Here is a 20037-nt window from a genome sequence, read left to right as displayed (position 1 = left end):
CAGGATAGGACACCTCCGGCAACTGAGTGGGGGTCGGTTGTGATAGAGGCATCGACTAAAAAGACACTCAGTGACTCCTTTTTTTGAAAAATGTTGCCAATTATACCTGAAAATAAAAACTGTTTTCTTATTTTATGCTGTTGAATTAGCAAAGACCTCAGAATTTGAGTTTGCCGCCTGTCAAATCAGTATTCAAAAATGGGCGGGGATATGAAGCAAATGCAAAGTACCCTCGTCTATTGAAGGGAGCCATGACAGTGTGACACTGAACCGCCATGTACAACACCTGGACCTGAAGCAGCTAAATGGAATTCAGTCGTGATTCATGTAACTGTTCTTTGTGAAAAAAGCCCATTCATTCCACTTCTAGAATGTGTCACATTTGAAGTTGTCCATACATGTCCTGTTTAAGCTTGTAAAACCAAAACCCTACGGAGAAAAAAAGGCGTCTTACCCTCCAAAATTGTATTTAATCTATTCACTTTTTGACGTTAAGAAAGAATGAATTGTTTTGTACTTCATTTGTTATTGGCAAAGTCTTAACATTTGGACCTGACAAAGTGTGGAACAAGATTTAAAGAAATAAATACAAAGCCTTGATTAACTATTTCCTGTGTTCCTTCTTTCCTTGGAACCAGTAAGAACACAGTGATTTCCTCCTTGCACAACCTTGGCCCCCGGGGTCGTTCACCACCTCTACGTGGGTTCTGATGCTGTTATTTGGCTACGAGATGATGCAGTGCCTGGAGCTGCATCTGGTGTTGACCCAGGCACACCGGTGGACAGGATGTTCCTGAGCGTCCCTGGGCTCCGGGGCTCTCTCCACGGCCCTCAGCCTGTTTGTTTTTCCGGCTGAGAGCTGCCATTCGCCATCCCACCCCCCCCCTACCATCACTGTGCCTCAGCAAGAATGTAAACACACGTGGAGGATATGTGCACATGTTCTGTACGTGTGCTGTACGGAATTGATCATGTTAAAGCAAACGCACGGGGAAAAGTTTGCACAACACATGAGTGCAAATGTTTAAAAAAAGGATGTCTTGGGATCCTTCTGCACCTGGATGAACATATGGTCCATAAAAGCTGCAATATTCTTCTATTATTGATTATTACAATAACTATGTGAATGTAATATTATAGTGATTCTATGAACCTGTAACTTAATACAACCCAAATCTAGTTTTGCGCTTATATATAGGCTCTAATATCTGCCCCTTCTTGGCCCCTGGCTATAAAATAACGAGGCTGTCTAATGCCTTTACAGCATCTTCACACCAGGCGGCCTCTTTACCAAGAAATGTTTGTACTCTTCACGTGAGAAATGGTCAAAGCTCCGACTCCGACTCCCAAACACAGCGAGGCAGGCCCCGCAGGCCTCAGAGACCCAAACAGTTTACGCACCGGCACCGCAACCTGTTTAACCTTCCACATAGCACCTGTCCTGTCCGCTAAACACTTCCGAACCCAATTTGTAGGAGGTCGTAAACATTCGCAGCGCTGTGTTTACGTAATGCGTCTAAGAACACTGCCCCCCCCCTACGTTAGCTGAGGACGGACCGGCACCGAGGCAGGGTGCAGCGAGCAGACCCAGGCAGGCATGTTAAGTGTGGCTGATCACTTTCATCTGTCACTTCACTCCTTGAATTTATGGCTATTTGTGTTGGGGGGAATTTATATAACGTGTTGATAACACACGGTCAAATTGATTGGTGGGAAAACAGAAGTGATTACATAATCACGTTTCAGCTTTAAAACCTATCCCCTAACATTTTCACCTGTGCCCCCAATAGACCAGAGCAGAAGATAAACAGCATTTCATATGAATTCAGAGACTTGCTCAATAACTAGCTTTATTTATGAGCCTATATGTCAGACTGTCCTATTTCTAACTGTCCTCTAGGGGTTGGCAAAACACGTTCTAGGAATTGCCATGAATCATTGTAGATGAGGTAACACTTCATGTAACAGTGATCCCTGGAATGCGGTGAATGTCTTAAACCAAGATGATATATAATCAGGTGAAAGTATCTGAAAGTGGAATTCAAGTGCATCCTCCATAGGGCCCATCATTTATCGTGTGGCATATGGAGGGATCACGGCAAGTTTAGCGTCTTGTAGCTGACTTTTTTCAGCTATAAAAACTAAAAAAGTTTAAAAACTCACTCTTCACAACCACTCAACACAACATAGACTCTATAGAAAGATGGACGACATGGCTGCTCCCACAAAAGTGAAGGCAAAGTGTCTCCATTGCCACCAGTGTTAGTGGATGGGACACGGACCTATACAGTCAAAGTGTAGATCAAATGTTTCTCTGCTGGTGGACTTTTAGGCTTAAAACACGGTGTAAATGACCTCGTTTCGAGTCTAATATGAATTATAGTTAATTCAATTATATCGGATTTGTTTTTCCAGAAGTGTTCTGTGGCCTCAAACACACCCCCCCCCCCCCCATCGGCATATTGGTGAGTAAATAATGAGTGACTCTTCATTTTTCAGTGAACTGTCCCTTTAATGAAAGGAGCACCATTTAATATAATAATAATAATAATTATGAGCCGTAAACGCTTGACAGTTTTTTTGCTATTCACCCATTAACGCACACATTTATACAGTGCATCTATGGGCAGCACTTTATTTTTCTATGAGAAAATGGTCCAATTTGGGGTTCAGGACCCTGGATGCCCAAGGACACAATATCATATCAAATATATTATTTTTAACATGAATGAAGTAACATGAAAATCATCCAGGACTAGGGTCCTCTCCTCACATGAAGGACACACAAGGAAATGGGATTACCGGGGGGGCTTTTTCAAATGTGTTCTGTTGTCTGATTTATGTGTTAATCTCTTGCGACGATCATGAACCTCTTAATCCAAGAGGTGAATGAAATTTGTCTCTGTTAGTATGAAACAAATGCAGTGGGATTAGATTCCCCGCTTGTGCCTGTCCAGTAGCCCACATTTATACTGTATAAGGTAAATACCAGGATCACTATCTCTATGGATTTATGTAGCACAAGTTGTATGAGACTTCACATTTCAAGCTTCATATAACTCACATATATTCTACTCTGAATTTTGACAGTTTGTTTTGACTATGACAAAAGGGAGGTACTTTTTCCACAGGGTGAGTGAATGGGACTTTACACAGTAACTTGTATTGAAACTCTTCAGCTGGTTAAACATTTTGCCGCCTCTCTTCATTCTTTAATCCAAAACAGATGTTCTTTTCACTGCATGATCACTAATGAGGTCTATTAATATGAGATGATTTTTCGCCTGAGTGGGACATTAGCACTGAGGGCCTCTACATACTGAATAAAGTAGAGGCTCAGGTTGCTGCTGATAAGTGTACTTAAAAACATAGTCAATTAAAAAAAAAGTGTAACAGAGCAGCTTAAAGTCCCTCTTATGATAAACGTAATTTAATAATCGTGCGAGAAACAACCCTCAAAATGCTCCTTTGTGTGATTCTCTCGCAGAAATAACTTGTTTTAACCAGTTTTAATATTTAAATTGCATTAAACTTTGCAAGTTGGGAAATACAGTGAAGGCACATGTAAGATTGAAATGGACTTTAATTCAGTTATAGACGTAAAAATACGATCTGCTCATCATGTCTTACATTATCATTGTACAGTGGCATTATTGTCACAAAGCCAATGCATTGTACTGCATGCATCCCTTTAATAATATTAATTGTATAATTTTGTCTATCAATAAACTTCACCTGTGCTTAAAAGTTAAAGGTCCAGTGTGTAAGATTTAAACATAAAATAATCCTAGTGATGTTTTCAATAGTGTGTCATCATCTAAATTGTAGGAAGTGTTGTCTTCTTTACCCTAGAATGGGCCATTTATATTTAAATACTTTATATTTACATCGGGAGGGGGTCCTCTCTACGGAGGCCGCCATGTTTTTTTGAGTTTTTATGACGACTGAAGGCTACCACAGGTTCTCTTTCATGTTTGGAAGTGGAGAGTGAGGTGAGGGGTATTAAGCTGCAACATGCAACTTCACCACTAGATGTCACTAAATTCTACACACTGAACCTTTAAAACTTGTGATATTTTAACAATGTAGCACATATTGATTGATAATAAATACTTGCAGATTTTGGTCTACAGAATTGATAGCTATACCTCAAAATATATACAAAATGCTCATATGGTTTTACAATCTCTTTACAGCGGTATTAATATGGTATTATTATTTTTCTGACATACATCCCTCTTATAATTGTTGTTATAAGTTTATAATTTTTTCTATCAGTAAAATTCACCTGTGCTTAAACATTAAAACATTTGATACTTTTAATGGTGTAGCACAAATTGACTGATAATGAATATTTACAAAAATTCTTAATCGACACCCTTGATATTAATAGCTACACCACAAATAAGTACCTTCTGCTAGCATCCCTCTTATTATTGTCAACTTACAATAATATCATGATTGTGTCAATCAATAAAATTCACCTGTGCTTAAAAGATAAAAAAGTTTCATATTTGAACATGTAGCACATATTGAATATTTAATCCTGCATGCAGTGCGGGTGGAGCATCTCTCTGATTGTATTTCTAGTTTTCTGTGGTAGCGAACCCTTTCACTTTACTTATTTGTAAATATGAAAAAAATAATCCCTGAAGCTTCAACAATGATGGTTGAAATACTTGGTCTTCTTATCCACAACAACTGAGCTATAGACTGTTGTGTTTGGATCTAATCGAATTAAGCTCTGTTGGTTTCAAAATATGAACACTTGAACTTAGCTTTACCTCATCGACAGCCTCTTCACTTTTCTCCAGCTTTAAATGAGAACCCCACAGTGCCAGCGCCCTGCGGCCGTGTCTGCCTCAAACTGCCTTAGTGCCGTAAAAATCTTTTTTGAATTACAGTGATATATGTATTTTCCCTCTGCTCTAAATACAGTATCATCCCGACTGTCAGTTTGTTAGACACAAAATGTGGATGTATGGCCCTGACACAGCTGTATACAATCGTGCTCATGGAGCCGGGAAAATTAGATTTCACTGCCTCTTTCGTACATCACACTCACAAATAACGGCATGGCTCGTGAACTATGAGGTCCTGAAACGTAATAATGTTTCATATATTGTCTCCGTGATGGATTCTGTCACATCCACACCACAGAGATATTTTAAAGCTACATCACCATGTAACACAATTAGAACTCGACACAATGCATCTCTGGGGATTGTTTCTTCCCTTGATAGGATAAGTGTGTCTTTTCACCTTTCTCTTTGTGTTGGCAAACCTAAAGAGTAATGTGGGGTTGAAGTTTATTGTTCATTTGTGCTTATGTTTGTTTTTTACCTCCGACAAGGAAGTTAAGTTTTCATCTGTTTGTTTGTTTGAAGGATTGAACAAAAACTAGTGGATGTGTGTCCCTGAAACTTGGTGGAAGGACGCAGTGGGGGTCAGACAAGAATCCATGAACTTTTGGTGGATCTGGACCTTTTCACTCTTTGAGACAAAATGCCTTTTAAAAATATGTTTGCACTTCAATGTACAGATATTTATGAAAATATTACTAATAAATAACACAAACGACAAAAATTGAAGGGTATATTGTAAAGCTGTTTGAGGAGGACTCACTTATGACAAGGAATAATTCTGAATCACAAGTGGTGATCCTGAAAAGACAGTGCAGCTCTATTTACCTTTTAAAGGCAATTACACCCTGTTCATTTTTCTGGACAGCTAATTCCTCTAGTTTCCTGCAAGTTTTAGTGACAGCTAACTCAACCCTGATCTGTATGGTTTAACACAAAGTGTAGTTTGGTCATAAGCATCTTAACAGGTGGAATGAACATTTAACAGCTGATCAGAGACATAGCTCCAATGGTATTGACATCGTGGATAATAAATGTGTAAAAGGGTTGGCTAACGCACTTACAACAACAAGGAAAAAAAACACTTCCCAAGATCATTTTAAATTGAATTATTTAACTTATTTTGTAATGATATGGAATCCACGCAGGGCGCGGGGCTTGTGCAGGTAACGTCTGCTCTCCGCTCTCCCATTTGCTTGCCTGTGTTTGGCTTCAGTGCTTTTAGTTTACACTAGATTCCCATTAGTGTCAGAGATGCTGGGTGATGTCCAGTTACTGTGTGAGAGAGATAAACAGGGAGAGGGGGGAGGTCAGCGTCTTCCCTCTCTGTGGACAGTACAGGTGGTATTTGCTGGTGTGTGTATGTGTTATGATTATTTAAATATTTGTGATTTTGTTTAAGTGTGTGTATGTGCTCACAAGGGCTGTTTGTACATTTGTGTAATTTTCCTGCACAACAAAGTTAGTCCAGTTATGTAGCCAGCTCTCCCCGGGCCTTATCTTGATTGGTTAGGGGAGGACGGGGTGGGAGAGGCGATCTGTCGTTGACGATCCACATGCGCTCTCAGTTGCACTGTGTCTATAGGGAGCGCACACACCTCCTTCACAGCCTCAAAGGTCCTACTGGACAGGAGGACTGGTGCTGCAGATGACTGGTGGACTTCTTCAACTAGGATAACCCCTTGAAATCCAACCTGTCATCAGGAAGTAACTTTTTTGTCAAATCTCCGTTAATTGACAGAGAACCCTTAAGTAGCTCGGAATCCTGGGAGATTGTTGGGACCGATCCAAGAGGATTTTCAGGACCCGCAAAGGAAAGTTGGGGAAACTGAAGTGTCCCAGCTACATCAAGCATCACAAGCGGGAGAAGAACTTCTTATGGTCTCGAGAATCATCCATTAAGTTCTGACGAAGCCTTTCTGGAGCTGACTGAGAAGAGGTCAGGTTCAAGTCATCTAATCCTGGCGTGGCGAGTGGATGAGAGGAGCTAAAGAGAGGATGAGGCCTGGTGAGCCCATGCTGGGGTGAGGAATGAGGGAGGAAACCAGCTGAGAATTGCTTTCAATGTAAACACGTAGCACCATGCCAACCCTGCTGCCAAGCTGGCACAAGAGGACCTGGACCACACTGCTGCTGTCACTCCTCCTTGTTATCTTCAGCCACCAGGTAAATTAATACTTAACACAAATGTAAGACCTTTTAGTTTGCCAGCATTTAGTCTTTGCATTACATAACATTGCATGTTAAAGCTGGGTCAATGTAAAAATCCCTTTAATCTTTGGATTTTTATTGTGAATATTGTGAAGAAAATATTCTTTATTTGATTTGTTGTATGAGGCACGACTTAATGCGGAATATCTCATGAAACACAGCAAAACCCCCTGCTCTAATTGACTGTGGAGAAATATAAATACATGTTGAAGATGTTTTAATATCTGAGGTCTTTTTTATAGATCTTCCTATAGAGTTTGGTGTACAGCAGGTCCCACTGCTCATATCCCTTTTCCTACTCTACTTCTGATATCTCTGCCTTAAAATACCAGTTTAGTGACATATTGAAAAACAACTTGGTATCTGTTTAGGAAATCAGGTGAGGAGGCATGTTATTTCTTCTCACGGGATAGGCAAAAAAAGCAGAGAAAAACTTAAATTATGAAATAAATATGTTCAGAGAGCCCTTAGTAGTTTTTTGTGCAAATTCACTTTCATCTTCAACATTATAATCCATGCAAATATTCAGGGAGTTAAGATCCTGCTGCTGGATTTAAGGCAGGTATATTCCCTCGGCACACAACAAAGAGAGAGAAGGTTGACAGCGACTCTTGTCTTCCCTTCACCGGTGATACCCCTCTGGACGGGGTCGGGCCTCGCTGAATTGAAACGTCGTCTGTCAGACAGCTCACATGAGATATCTGTGCGGCTCAGGTGGCAGGCGAACCATCAGGCGGACGAAACAACAAATACTGTAGAGGTTGCAGAATTCAGCTGCTTTTCCCGCTGTGGCGTGAAGATGGGAAATCTACTGTCCTCGCCCCTGACACGGAAAGATAAATGGGCAAAGTGGCAGCTGTGGTCTGCAGCTTCCTTCTCAAATTAAGGAAATGCAAATGTGTCTCACTAATGACGGCAAATTAGAGTAAAATCATAATTTATAACCGAGCACTAATAGGATGGCTGTCAAATACAATAACCTCGAGTTCAGGGCACAAACACGCATAATGTTTATGTGAATAAACAGAGAGTGGTGTGTTTGCATTGCTGCAGGCAGGACACTAATGCAGAAAGCCCGGCTGATAAACGACCTGCATCAATTACAGATTACACACAGGTGATCATGTTTCCACAGTAACACAACATGGTCCTTATTAAATACTCCCACCAAGTGGGTAAATACAAACACTGCAGCAGCCACCGCACAATTCTTCACAGGCTGCACATACAGGGAAATGTGCTGCTGAGCAAACACACTGTTCTCTACAAGCAGCGTGATTAAATATATATTTTTTTTATATCATTGACTTAATTTTATATAGATGAGATGGTCCTTCTTGAGTCATACGTTGTGATATCACAGTGATCGCTTATCTGAATGCACCACATGCAATTAAGTTTGTTTAATTTTTGTTTAAATTAACTCATTCAATTCAATTCAGTTTTATTTGTAAAGCACCAACATATACTTTACACAGAAATGTCGATACCTTGTAATATTATAGAGAAACTCAGTGGTTCCCATGATGAGAAGAATTGGCGGTGGAGAGAAAAAAACAGCTTCCTATTAACAGGAAGAGATTTCCAACAGAAGACTCGTGGGGTTGTGGGCTGGGGGGCATGTTAATATAAAGATGGACGATGCCTCTCCACTTCCTCTACAAAAGTAAAATGAAGCCAAAATATTCTGGATACGAGTGATGCCATCTTGAGCCAGCGACGTCATTTGGAGCTAAAACTGTGTCCTAATTCAGGTGCTGTCTCATTTGTAAAAATATATATATATATAAACTGTTGATACGGCCCATGTACACTGACCACAAAGGATGAACCGAAAGGAGACGATCTAGTCTAAAGAGGATCCTTCATTATCCTTTATTTGTGACTCGAGGTTGCCCCGCCCTTCCTGCTGTCGCTTAGCAACAGAGCTTCTTTTTTAATGCCCGTTGTTTTTATCGTAGCTGCTCGGTTGAGTTGTAGGATGATAATCAATGTTTGGAAGTCTTGTCGCTTGGTGGCATCTTTTCCTTTTTGAAAATGGTTTGTCACTGAAGTGCAAGGAATCCTGGGATAGGTTGGCCCAAGAAGGATCAATCCATATGAGCCTTTGCTTCTCTGGGATGGAAGGACACATTTGTTTGCCGCATTTGGAGGAGCCTTCAAAATGGGCTAAATGATCCCCTAAATGGAGAAACAGCAAATGTCTGAGCAGTATTAATCACCACAAAAGATAAATCAATCATGATCAGCTGTCGATTATGTTTGTTTTTATTTATTTTTCTTGCTTTGCTGTCAAAGCACTTTGTTTTTAAAAAGTGCTACAAAATTAAGTTAATTATTATTTCAACCCGTTTTTATGTATTCAAATTACTAAGTAAAACCAAATTCATCAGAACCCCTTGCAGGGGCGGCATCCTCTGGAGGACCCGGCATAAACAGCCGATGTCGGCTGTGTCCATCATCATCCGTGTAGACCTCAGCAAATCAGCCAAATGAAATTAGACGGTCTGGTCTGCTTATTGCATCACCAGCCTGTCCCGCCCTTACAGCCGTCTCCAATGGAATGGACAAACAATGTCTTTGGTTGATTAAAAACATTGAAAAGATGTTTTGATTAAGCTGTTCGGTTAAATACTTACATTTGAAAATAAATTCTGCGGATGTTTTCGTCTTGTTATTTGAAAAACAGTTCATCACAGAAGCACAATGAATCATGGGATATGTTGGGCTGGGAAGGATCCACCTTGCCTCTGAGGCTTGGGGGGTGAAAGAACATATTTGTCTTGGGATTGGGACAGTCAGTCGAGCTGCTGTGATGCAATCGGTCTGTACACCGTACACAGTGCCCACTCTAATAAGCCACCACATTGCCATTTAAGTGTAGGCGAAACAAAACTAAGGCTGACCCTTCCTGACAGGTGCACTGAGGGGTACAATCAGTAAACATCCCATCATGCTCTTGGCATGTCGGGAGTGGTCTCCTAAGATGCCCCCACACCCCAGACAATGTGATGATATTTTTGACCAATGTGAAAAGGCTGTGGGAGTCACACCTGTGTTCATCTTCTATTTCATGTCAAATGGCTGCTGTGTCCATTGAACACTCATGGGAGACAAGAATGTCCAGCACTGTCATCAAAACAGTGCGTGTGTGTGTGTACTCGTTTTTGTTGCCTCTTTAGGACCTCATAGGGGCCTCATAGGGACCAAAACCTGGTCCTAATCAGGCAAAACAAAATTTTTGAGGTCCTGCACAAACCTATGTGTGTGTATGTGTGTGTGTGCACCAATGGAAAGGTTGAGAAAACTCAAAATCTCCAAAAAATGTACTGCACTTAATTTTTGAATTCACCTATAGCTGTGTCAATAATTATAATATTACTGTATTATTATTTTGAGCTCTAAATACTGAGAACTGTATTGTCATTGCTCACCACGGTCCAGGGGATTCAACCAGTATATTCTCATGAAATTTGTCACTGACCAATAACTTAAATTTCTTACTTACTACTCTACTTGATATTTAATGTGTGTGTGCATGTGTGTACATGTTTTCAATATGAAAATAGCTTAATATGTTTTACAGCACCAAAGTGCTAACCATGAATTTTAGAAAGGGAACTAAATGTATGAATCAAACGACGACTTGATAGATGGATGGATAGATTAATTTATTTAGTATTTACTAATAATTCCTCATCATATCTCCTTCTTTTGGAATCCACATGGAAGGTGACAGGCTCGGTGCTTGAAAGTCTCATAGCTAAACGGACTGAGTACTGGGAGAACTGCAACAGAACTCTGGTGCACTCACCCCCGAAAACAGGTGAGTTATTATTATCTCTTATTTACGTCTGCCTAGCTCTACCTGTACAGACCTTCATGAGATCCTCTGACTTTTCTCTTTATTACAGGAAACTACTGTAAAGGAACGTTTGACACGTTTGTGTGTTGGCCTCATTCATCTCCGGGGAATGTGTCGGTCCCCTGTCCATCTTACCTGCCATGGATCAGTGAGGGTAATGTTAGCAGCTAATGAATTAAGTCACAAATTCAAGATTTCACCGTAGCTTTGACCTTATTACATGAATGGCCCCTTTGTGCTCCTCAACCTTCCTTTGTCACTGCATTCATTTATATACATCACAAGACAGACTGCTGTAGTGGCTTTCGTCACAGGATGATGCAAATTTAGTTTGCACGCTCATGGTCCCCTGAGGATAGAGTCTATTGACGATTGATTCCCTCACTTTTTGTCTTGTGACACCACAAGCTTGACATTAAATTAACTTATGACATTTTTGACTTTCATATTCTCCTCTTACGAACTGTGGTGAAACTGCAAATCATGAGATATCAACATTTTGATTTGTGCAACACTTTATGGTCAAATATCCGCCTCAGCTGTGGCTTGTGTTTAAGTTGCAAAATTAGGAAGGAAACAGAAAAAAATGGTACAGTAGCATCGTACCTAATTTCAGGTTGGGGTCTCAAAACTGGTGGAATTAGAGTTAACGGAAATAATGACGTATAAACACCATAATCAGTATATTGTTTGATTCTAAATAATGTCAATACATATATATATTAATAACATTATCTGTATAGCACTTATCTAATCAAGGCTTCACAAAATCATGCATTAAAATAAAAGGTATTCAATTGAGTTCAATTCATATATTCAACTGGTATCCTGTGGTGGTTTTATTTAGTATTTGATTCATTAATCTGCACTGCAACAGTTCTTTGCGACCAGCTGATACTACGGAACAATTCTACTTTATCCTCTTGAAGCGGTTTCACAAATTCTTGTTCTGAATCAGGTTTCAGCTTCTTAAGAAGCATTTCACTCATCACAAAATCTACCATGTAACATTGTCTCTGTCAGAATGTCGTCTTGTGAAATCAGCTTTTCCTGCACTGAACCCTCTCAGAAGTAATGGTACGGACAGCGCTACGATATGCTACGCTTTTCCTGTCAAACACCATTCACACAAAGTCATCAAGGGCAATTTGGGGTTCAGTATCTTACCCAAGGACACTTCAGATTGCAGACTGGAGTAGCCGGGGATCGAACCACCGATCTCAGTGGACGACCCTGTCTATCTCCTGAGCTACAGCCAATTTTAGTTTTAACAGTGTAATATAAAAATAAAAACCTATCACAGGTGAAAATGATTTCCTCCCCAGCCACAGTCAGTCAGCTTATCCTCTGCATATGCATATAAATGTGTCTTTCAATTACCTGCAGATGTCTCCAGGAGGGCACACAGAGAGTGTTTAGAAAATGGAAAATGGCGACAGAGGGAGAATTCCTCTGAGCCCTGGAGAGATGACGCAGAGTGTCAGGAGGACCAGTTCTTTAAGGACAAGGTGAGGAGGAAGGTGTGGAATTCAGTTCTCTCTAAATCCACTAACATCTTTTTTTGTCTACAATGGGATTGGATACAAAGGATTTTTCTAGTCATCTGTCCCATAACGTGTGTGTGTGTGTGTGTGTGTGTGTGTGTGTGTGTGTGTGTGTGTGTGTCCAGGAGGATGAAATGCTTCGCCAGACAGCCCTCAGGCTCATCTCTGTTATTGGCTATTCCCTGTCCCTGACCTCCCTCACACTGGCCACTCTCCTGATGGGCATGCTGAGGTCAGTAGTCAAATGGCGGTGAAAGAGTTTCCTTATTACAAATTTGGTCTCATTTTCATTGCTTTGAATTGTAACGGTTAGGATCTGGGACGACTGAAGGCGTCAGTCCAGACAAGTCGGGGCAAGAAACTCAAGCAGTAAAATGATTATACATTTATGAAGGAAAGTTTGTGTCACTTGTGAAGTTGCAGCTTCAATCTTATAGTCAATCACTGAAGTATGAGACAATATACTAGCTTTCAAAACACAGTGCCTGAGGAGCAAAAGGCCGCACAGAGGGATAGTTACAAATCAATGGAGAAGATCAATGATAATAAATGACTTTTTAAAACCTAAGAGACATTTCCATGTAGATGCATATAGAGTTTCCCGATCATTCGTCAATCCGCTTCATGTCATGACACATGGCCTCAGTAATGCTTTTAAAGTTGACCAGGATCAATTTTTTTCCTCCATCTGTTCCCGTATCTTCGTTAACAGGAAGCTCCACTGCACCAGGAACTACATCCACATGAATCTGTTTGTGTCGTTCATCCTGAGAGCCGTGGCTGTCATTTCTAAGGAAATCGTATTATACATCATGTATTCCAACCTGCCCAAGGACGACCCCGGATGGAGGTCCTACTCAAGCTCTGCAGTAAAAACAAACTAAAACACTACTTATTATTATTAGTAGACACTTAAAACAGTGCTTTCGTAAGAGTCGTAGTATTATATCAAATACTGCCTATGAATTTCAAGCAGTTTGAATCAGCCGAATGATTTGCAGGACTGATTAATCCCTGTGTGTTCCCCAACAGACAGCGTTTATGTGCAAATTCTCCAAAGTGTGCATGGAATACTTTGTGGCCTGTAACTACTTCTGGCTCCTGGTGGAGGCTGTCTTCCTCCACACGCTCCTCTTCACCGCCGTGCTGACGAAGAGACGACTGCTGAAGAAGTACATGCTGCTGGGATGGGGTACGCTGTGAATGGATATTGATATGTATGTGTATGTGCTTGTGTTTGTGCATTCGTGTCTAAATGTACATTTTAATTGTTTTCTCATCTTTCTAATATATATTTTCTTTGCAGTCTAGAAATTGAAAATCTGATTAAAATAGTATTTACAAGTAAGAGGCAGAATTTCTATGTACATTCAACTGAAATTGAAGAATATGCATATAGATTAAATTACATATGTAGAATGTATGTAGAGACTTAGAAAACATGACTATCCAGCACATTTTGAAGACTATGAAGACCCCTAGTGGTAGTAAGCAAAAAGCTGCAGAGGCAATGCACACCATCCACCAGGCCAACCCTGGAATAGCAAAGTGATATGACATAAATTACAGCTAATTTCAATATAATTAACTCAGTTTTCTAGGAACATGAATCAGTCAAATTGTTAAAATCCTACAAAAAGTCTACACACATATTGTGGCTTTAAGAAGAACCAGCTCAACATGTTACATTTATGCTTTTATTACATTTCAGGAACTCCAGTCTTATTCGTGACACCATGGACAGTCGTCAAGATTATATATGAAAACACAGAGTGAGTGGATCATTACATGTTTCACAATAAATTCATGAATTAATTTGAATGTTCTGATCAGTGCTTGACTGTGGAAACTTCTTTTATTCTCAAGATGCTGGTCAATCGTGAACCGATGGTTCTGGTGGATAATAAGGGGCCCGATTACTTTGTCAGTGCTCGTAAGTGAAGTCTCTGAGTCAATCCTTGAAAGCCTTTCCAAGAAGTTGCAGCTCATTTGTTACAGATACATTATGTTGCTCCCAGGAGTTTGTTCTCCTCATGGTACCAGACCTCACGTGAATGTTACTTCGGTTTCACACTCTGTTAACGGCTCCGGTCTTGTGAGGGCATGTGATGGTGAATGGTGAAGCAGTCACAAGCATAACTGACTGCTAATTTCTCGGTAAACAAAAACACTGATCCTTCTCGGATGCAGGTTTTTATCATCATTTAAACTCATTGGCCTTTAAAGGGATAGTTCACAGAAAAATGAAAATTCACTCATTATCTGCTCCCCACTGTGCCGATGGATTGGTGGGTAAAGTGTTTGAGTCCACAAAACACCCCTGGAGTCTCACGGGTAAACAGTGTTGCAGCCATATCCAAAAATCCAAGTGAATCCGTAAGACTTTCGGACACCCCATCGTGTTGCTACGTCCACTAGCTTAGCCACTTCCAGCGGACATTTAGTCTTAAAACCTGGTTAAAACGACCTCGTTTCGAATGTCGGGACTTACGGACACTTGGATGACAACACACGAGCAGTATGGAGGCATGTTATATTTTTTCTGTTGTTTTATTACGTCTGAAGAAGGAGTCGCCATTGACTTCAATTGTATCGGATTTGGCTGCAACAAAGTTTTCCTGTTAAACTCCAGAAGTGTTTTGTGGACTCAAACACTTCACCCACCCCTCCATCGGCATAGTGGTGAGTAGATGATGAGTTCAGTTTCATTTTTCAGTGAACTACCCTTTAAGTCGTTTTTGGATACATTTCCTTTAATATTCCCTCGATGTTTGTTGCAGGTGATCTTCTTCATATTCATCAAGATCCTGATGCTGCTGCTGTCCAAGCTGAAGGCAGATCAGGTGAAATTTACAGACTACAGATACAGGTACTTCCCCTGTGTTCCCTTGACTCACTCATGTAACTTTGTCCAAGTCCAAATGTCAGGAAACAAGTGCCGAGAGCTATTCCCTAAGTGGTGTATTTTAACGGTACTGTAAGTTTCAGTTTTAACATTTAAATGTTAATAACTCCAACGTACAGCAGAATTTAAAATGTCAGCGCTATAAGCTCGGGCCTCTTCACCATAAATGTCACCACGGGAGGGAAGGTCATGCATGCATTTACAAAACCCTGCGCTCCCTCATTTGTCCTTTTCTCTGCAAATACTGTGCAAGATTTACAGCCTCTGCTGGCTTCTTGGCTTCTCCATTAAGAAAAGCAACTGCAATCATGGCAAATTTTTGTTTATGCCCCTCAGCTTGGCAAGAGCAACACTGGTCCTGATCCCTCTGCTGGGAGTCCATGAAGTGGTCTTTACAGTGCTGATAGATGAATGTGTGGAGGGCAACAGTCGCTACGCCAGGAACTTCCTCAACCTCACCCTCAGCTCTTTCCAGGTTACAGCTGTAAAGTCAATAACATACCTGAAAAGAGTTTGTTTGTGGTCTAGATTCACATCAAACTCTCATTTGTAATGTTTGTTTTTAGGGTTTCTTGGTTGCTGTGCTGTACTGTTTTGCTAACGGAGAGGTAAGTGTCTTCTTTTGTATGATCCGGGATTTTTAATGGATGAACCTTGTTGTGTCAGAATTGTGTATATGAAGTTTAGAAACAAGCTGAAGAAGTCTTGTGTTTTCACAAGACTTCGAAGCTGCACTAATCAATATGTGTGACCATGGGTAAAAGCTTCACAGTGACAAACCCATAGAGAATTACCAACCATTACTGACAATAGCCTTAGTTCTAAACAGGCCCTGCTACCTCATTGTTTTGGTTTCAGCTCACAAACTCCACTCACATTAACTTGTTACCAGCAGCAGCAGCAAGATGTTGTTTTATGTTCACATAATCTTCTTACACAGCTCATTCTGCACTAAATCGCAGACAGAGATAGCCACATCCTAGTGAACCCATTGGAGCTTTTAGCCACTAAAGAACAGTCGGTGAAAATCCAAAAAAGAGCAAAAGGAGAGTGAATGTTGGACTTATATTCATCAGATTGCTTGAAACACTTAAAATTCACTGTGATGATGCTTAATTTCCGTGTGAAGAGATATTTGTTTGCTGATGTGTTCAGCATTATAACTTTTTAAGGTATGCCAGAAGAGGCTTCTTCCTTTGCCAAAAGAAAATAAATAAAAATCTGAAATTCATGAATCTGTGTAGTACACCAAAAAACTGCAGAAAAACACATGTAAAGTTAAGGAACATGTTGTCCAGGAGACCATAGTGTGATTCCTGACTTGTGAATAGCAGCACACATCTCCAGTTTGTACAGCAACTTAAAGGTTCAGGGTGTATGATTTAGTGACATCTAGTGGAGAAGTTACATGTTGCAGCTGAACACCCCTCATCTCACCCTCCCCTTCCAACCATGAAAGAGAACCTGTGGTAGTCTTCAGTTGTCATACAAGCTCAAAAGCTGTTTAGTTTGTCCAGTTTGGACGACTGTAAAAAACATGGCTGCCTCCGTGGAGAGGACCCACTCCTAATGTAAATATAACCTATTTAAATATAAAGAAGCCCATTCTAGAGTACAGAAAAACAACAAATAGTACAATGTAGATGATTACACATGAGTGAATACATCACTATGATTATTTTTTATAAAATTTCTCCCAATAGATCCCTTTCACCTAAATCTTACACACTGCACCTTAAAGTGTTCTGGTGTGGTGCTCACTGGTGGCCACTTGAAGAAACAATCTGCAAACCAGAGCTTTGCTGATTAAGATTGGTGACATCATTTTTCCTGATGGCCAGCTTGCTCCCTTTGAAATTGGAACTTAATACAATTGTCATCTCTTATTCGTATTTAGGTCCAAGCTGAGCTGAAGAAGCGCTGGCAGCTTTTCCTGTTCACCAACCACTTCCAGGTCAGGGGCTGTTTTAGGGGCGCGCCTCTAAAGCACCTGTGGAAGTGCACTCGAGGGCGCCGCCCCCCCTGCGCCAGGCAGAATGACTCTTGCAATGAGAGTGGCACTTACACAACTCGCCCGCACCTGCATCAGGTGGCTGTACATGGAGGATGTGGAGTGCTTGGATTAGGAGAGGTGAAAGGTCAGGGACTGAAGGACTGTGACGTGACAGGGCTTGACCTTCTCACCAGGAAGAGCCTGTCCAGTAGTGATGGGGAGATGACGCTCGGAGAGACCTTGGAGGAAATTCTGGAGGAGAGTGAGTTCTGATCCCTGTTAGCCACCTGGTACTTAAATTACCTGGATCGTTGGGTACTTGCAGACGTAACTCAGTGACGTCGTACGTACCTAAGACGATTTTGAGGGTCAACCAATCACTTTAGATAAAAAAATCAATACCTATTGGATGTAAATAATAGTGAGAGTGTCTGGGGCACAGAAAATCTGCAACAACCAATTAAAATGCAGCCTCAGGTCCCGTGGTTGACAAAACCTTCAGGACCCACATTTACATCCATTTGGCCGGCGCCCCACACCGGGAAGTATTATGTATTTGGACAGAAATCAACCAAATACAATTTGAAAACAACTTCTATTGAATGCTCACAGGCAGGAGCATTGTACGAGTAAAACATTTGTATGTAATTAAATTATGTTTAACATTTTTATACAGGCTTTTTTGCCACAGGATGTTGGAGGGGGCGGTGCCCCAGCGCCCCGTATTAACCAGCCACCACTGGTCATACCAGAAACCTCATGTAGCACAGCAGGCGAACTCCCTGTGTTATCAACAAATGTGACGCAACTGTCACATGCTGCACACACACCGGGTGTGATCCAGGCGTTACAGTAGTTTACTCATCATAGCTGGTTTGATATTATATGTTAGTGCAGATTTACTCACTTCAAGTGATTGACTGAGATACATTTGGACTGAAATAATTTTTGTTTGAAATGCTGATGTGACCAAGCCTCAAGGCCTCTGGGTCTGGCTGCTAATGCAAAATCAGCCATGTGTAGTCCATCGGGACTACTGGTCGGATAAATGTGAACGATATCATTGCTTCTTCAATGTGATGTATTTCTAGTTTGTTGATTAGATGGGACTGTTTTAGTTTGACCTTTAGATGACCTCTGTTAATAGACCATTTTCCTCCAGCTATACTTGGCCATTTCATGTGTAGATACACACTGCACAGTGGGACTGGAGGTGGAAGAGGGGAGGAGGCCTCTGGCGAGGGGGTCAACAGGGGCCCAAAAACAACATTTTGCCCTGGGGCCCCCTTTCAGGTTAATCTGGCCATACATTCTTCCCTCATGAGATGGAATTCTCTGAAACATCGTGTAATTTAGTGAGGTACTCAGAGCTGGGAATTTAATTATTCCATGGGAATTTGAGGGAGTGTGAGACAATATGGCGAGTGAGTCTCTTTATAAATTATATTTGATCAGATAACAGACTGATGATTCAGACGAAAAGAAAGTTCAGGCATTTACCACTATAAATAATGTGATCATATATTTTCGCTACCATCCAGGCCAATCATCTACAGAAGCTTTATTCATAGGTTATAAACCAATATCCTTGATTACTCTACAGTTACAGCATAACATACAATAATTCTCATTTCAGGTAAATCATGTTCACTTTTGATATCTGTATGTGCACAGTGAATCTCCTACTATACAAATGCTATTGCAGTTTCAGTATTTTCATAGATTTGTGTTTTATTTATACTGTGAAAATGAACATCTGATGTCAGGCCAGTTATAAGTATCCATATGAGGAACGTCTGGATTGAAATGTGCATATAAATACAATGTATTTGTTGTCTGAATGTAAATAATGATGCTCTATGTGCAGCAAGTTTAAAAAAGGCTTTACATGATTTTATGAAGCTTTAAATGTATCAAAGAGATTATTGTACTATCACGTGATTTGCACATGTAGTCTCACGGCAATGGATGTGCACAAATAAAACTATGGTTCAACTGTTAGGATCATCTCCTTATTCTGCTTCTTCATCATATGGCAAGTGTTGAATTTGAATAAAAAAGGTGAAGAGAACCCTGAAGCAGCGGTGGTGCAGCTTCAGGGTTCTTTCAATGAGTCCTGCTGGTCTTAACATGATCAATTACTACCAGTCACTTTTACGGTTTCTAAAAGAAAGCTCCAACCAGCATAAAGCAAACAGCCCATTCCAAACAGGTATAGGTAAAACACTGCACGAATAGGAAACGTAACAAGAGAGCAACTTGGCTCTCTTCGTTCTATTTTTGAGATAAAGTGAATCATCTGTACCCATGAATCTGTAGTGAAGAATCCTCTCTCTAAGAGGCAGGGACAAGATGTGAAGGAGGCATCTCTTCCTTGTGCAGGATTTGGAACTGGGATACAGGGTCTAACCACCAAGACGTATTGTTAATATGTCTGCAAACTAAAGCCAGCTCCTAATTGCATTGCTCTGAGCACAAAATCCAATTTCCACCATGTTTTATATGGTGACGCTCCAATGCTTCAACAGCCGCCGGAGCCCACAGCTCTCTGCCCTCCACACCCCAGTAACTCCAGATTGCGCCTTGTAGCCATATTTTCCCATGTTTTCAATCATGACGATTGATTGTGCCCCATGACCAACGACCACCGTGTTTGC

The 20037-nt window shown here is 40.8% G+C and overlaps 1 protein-coding gene across 1 annotated transcript; it reads left to right on the top strand.

The window, feature by feature from the left end:
• The first annotated feature begins 6885 nt into the window (after nt 1-6885).
• LOC117753387 (glucagon-like peptide 2 receptor) lies at nt 6886-17742 on the top strand. The gene is made up of 13 exons (XM_034571464.1): nt 6886-7028; nt 10806-10899; nt 10988-11092; nt 12325-12446; nt 12608-12714; nt 13195-13351; nt 13515-13674; nt 14194-14254; nt 14349-14415; nt 15263-15351; nt 15724-15862; nt 15954-15995; nt 17285-17742. The coding sequence occupies exons 1-13, from the start codon at nt 6945-6947 to the stop codon at nt 17651-17653; spliced, it is 1596 nt and encodes a 531-aa protein (XP_034427355.1). The 5' UTR covers nt 6886-6944; the 3' UTR covers nt 17654-17742.
• The last annotated feature ends 2295 nt before the right edge of the window (nt 17743-20037 follow it).

This window comes from Hippoglossus hippoglossus, chromosome 19 (assembly GCF_009819705.1).
Source record: "Hippoglossus hippoglossus isolate fHipHip1 chromosome 19, fHipHip1.pri, whole genome shotgun sequence".
NCBI lineage: Eukaryota > Metazoa > Chordata > Actinopteri > Pleuronectiformes > Pleuronectidae > Hippoglossus > Hippoglossus hippoglossus.
This window is presented reverse-complemented; position numbering and strand designations above follow the sequence as displayed.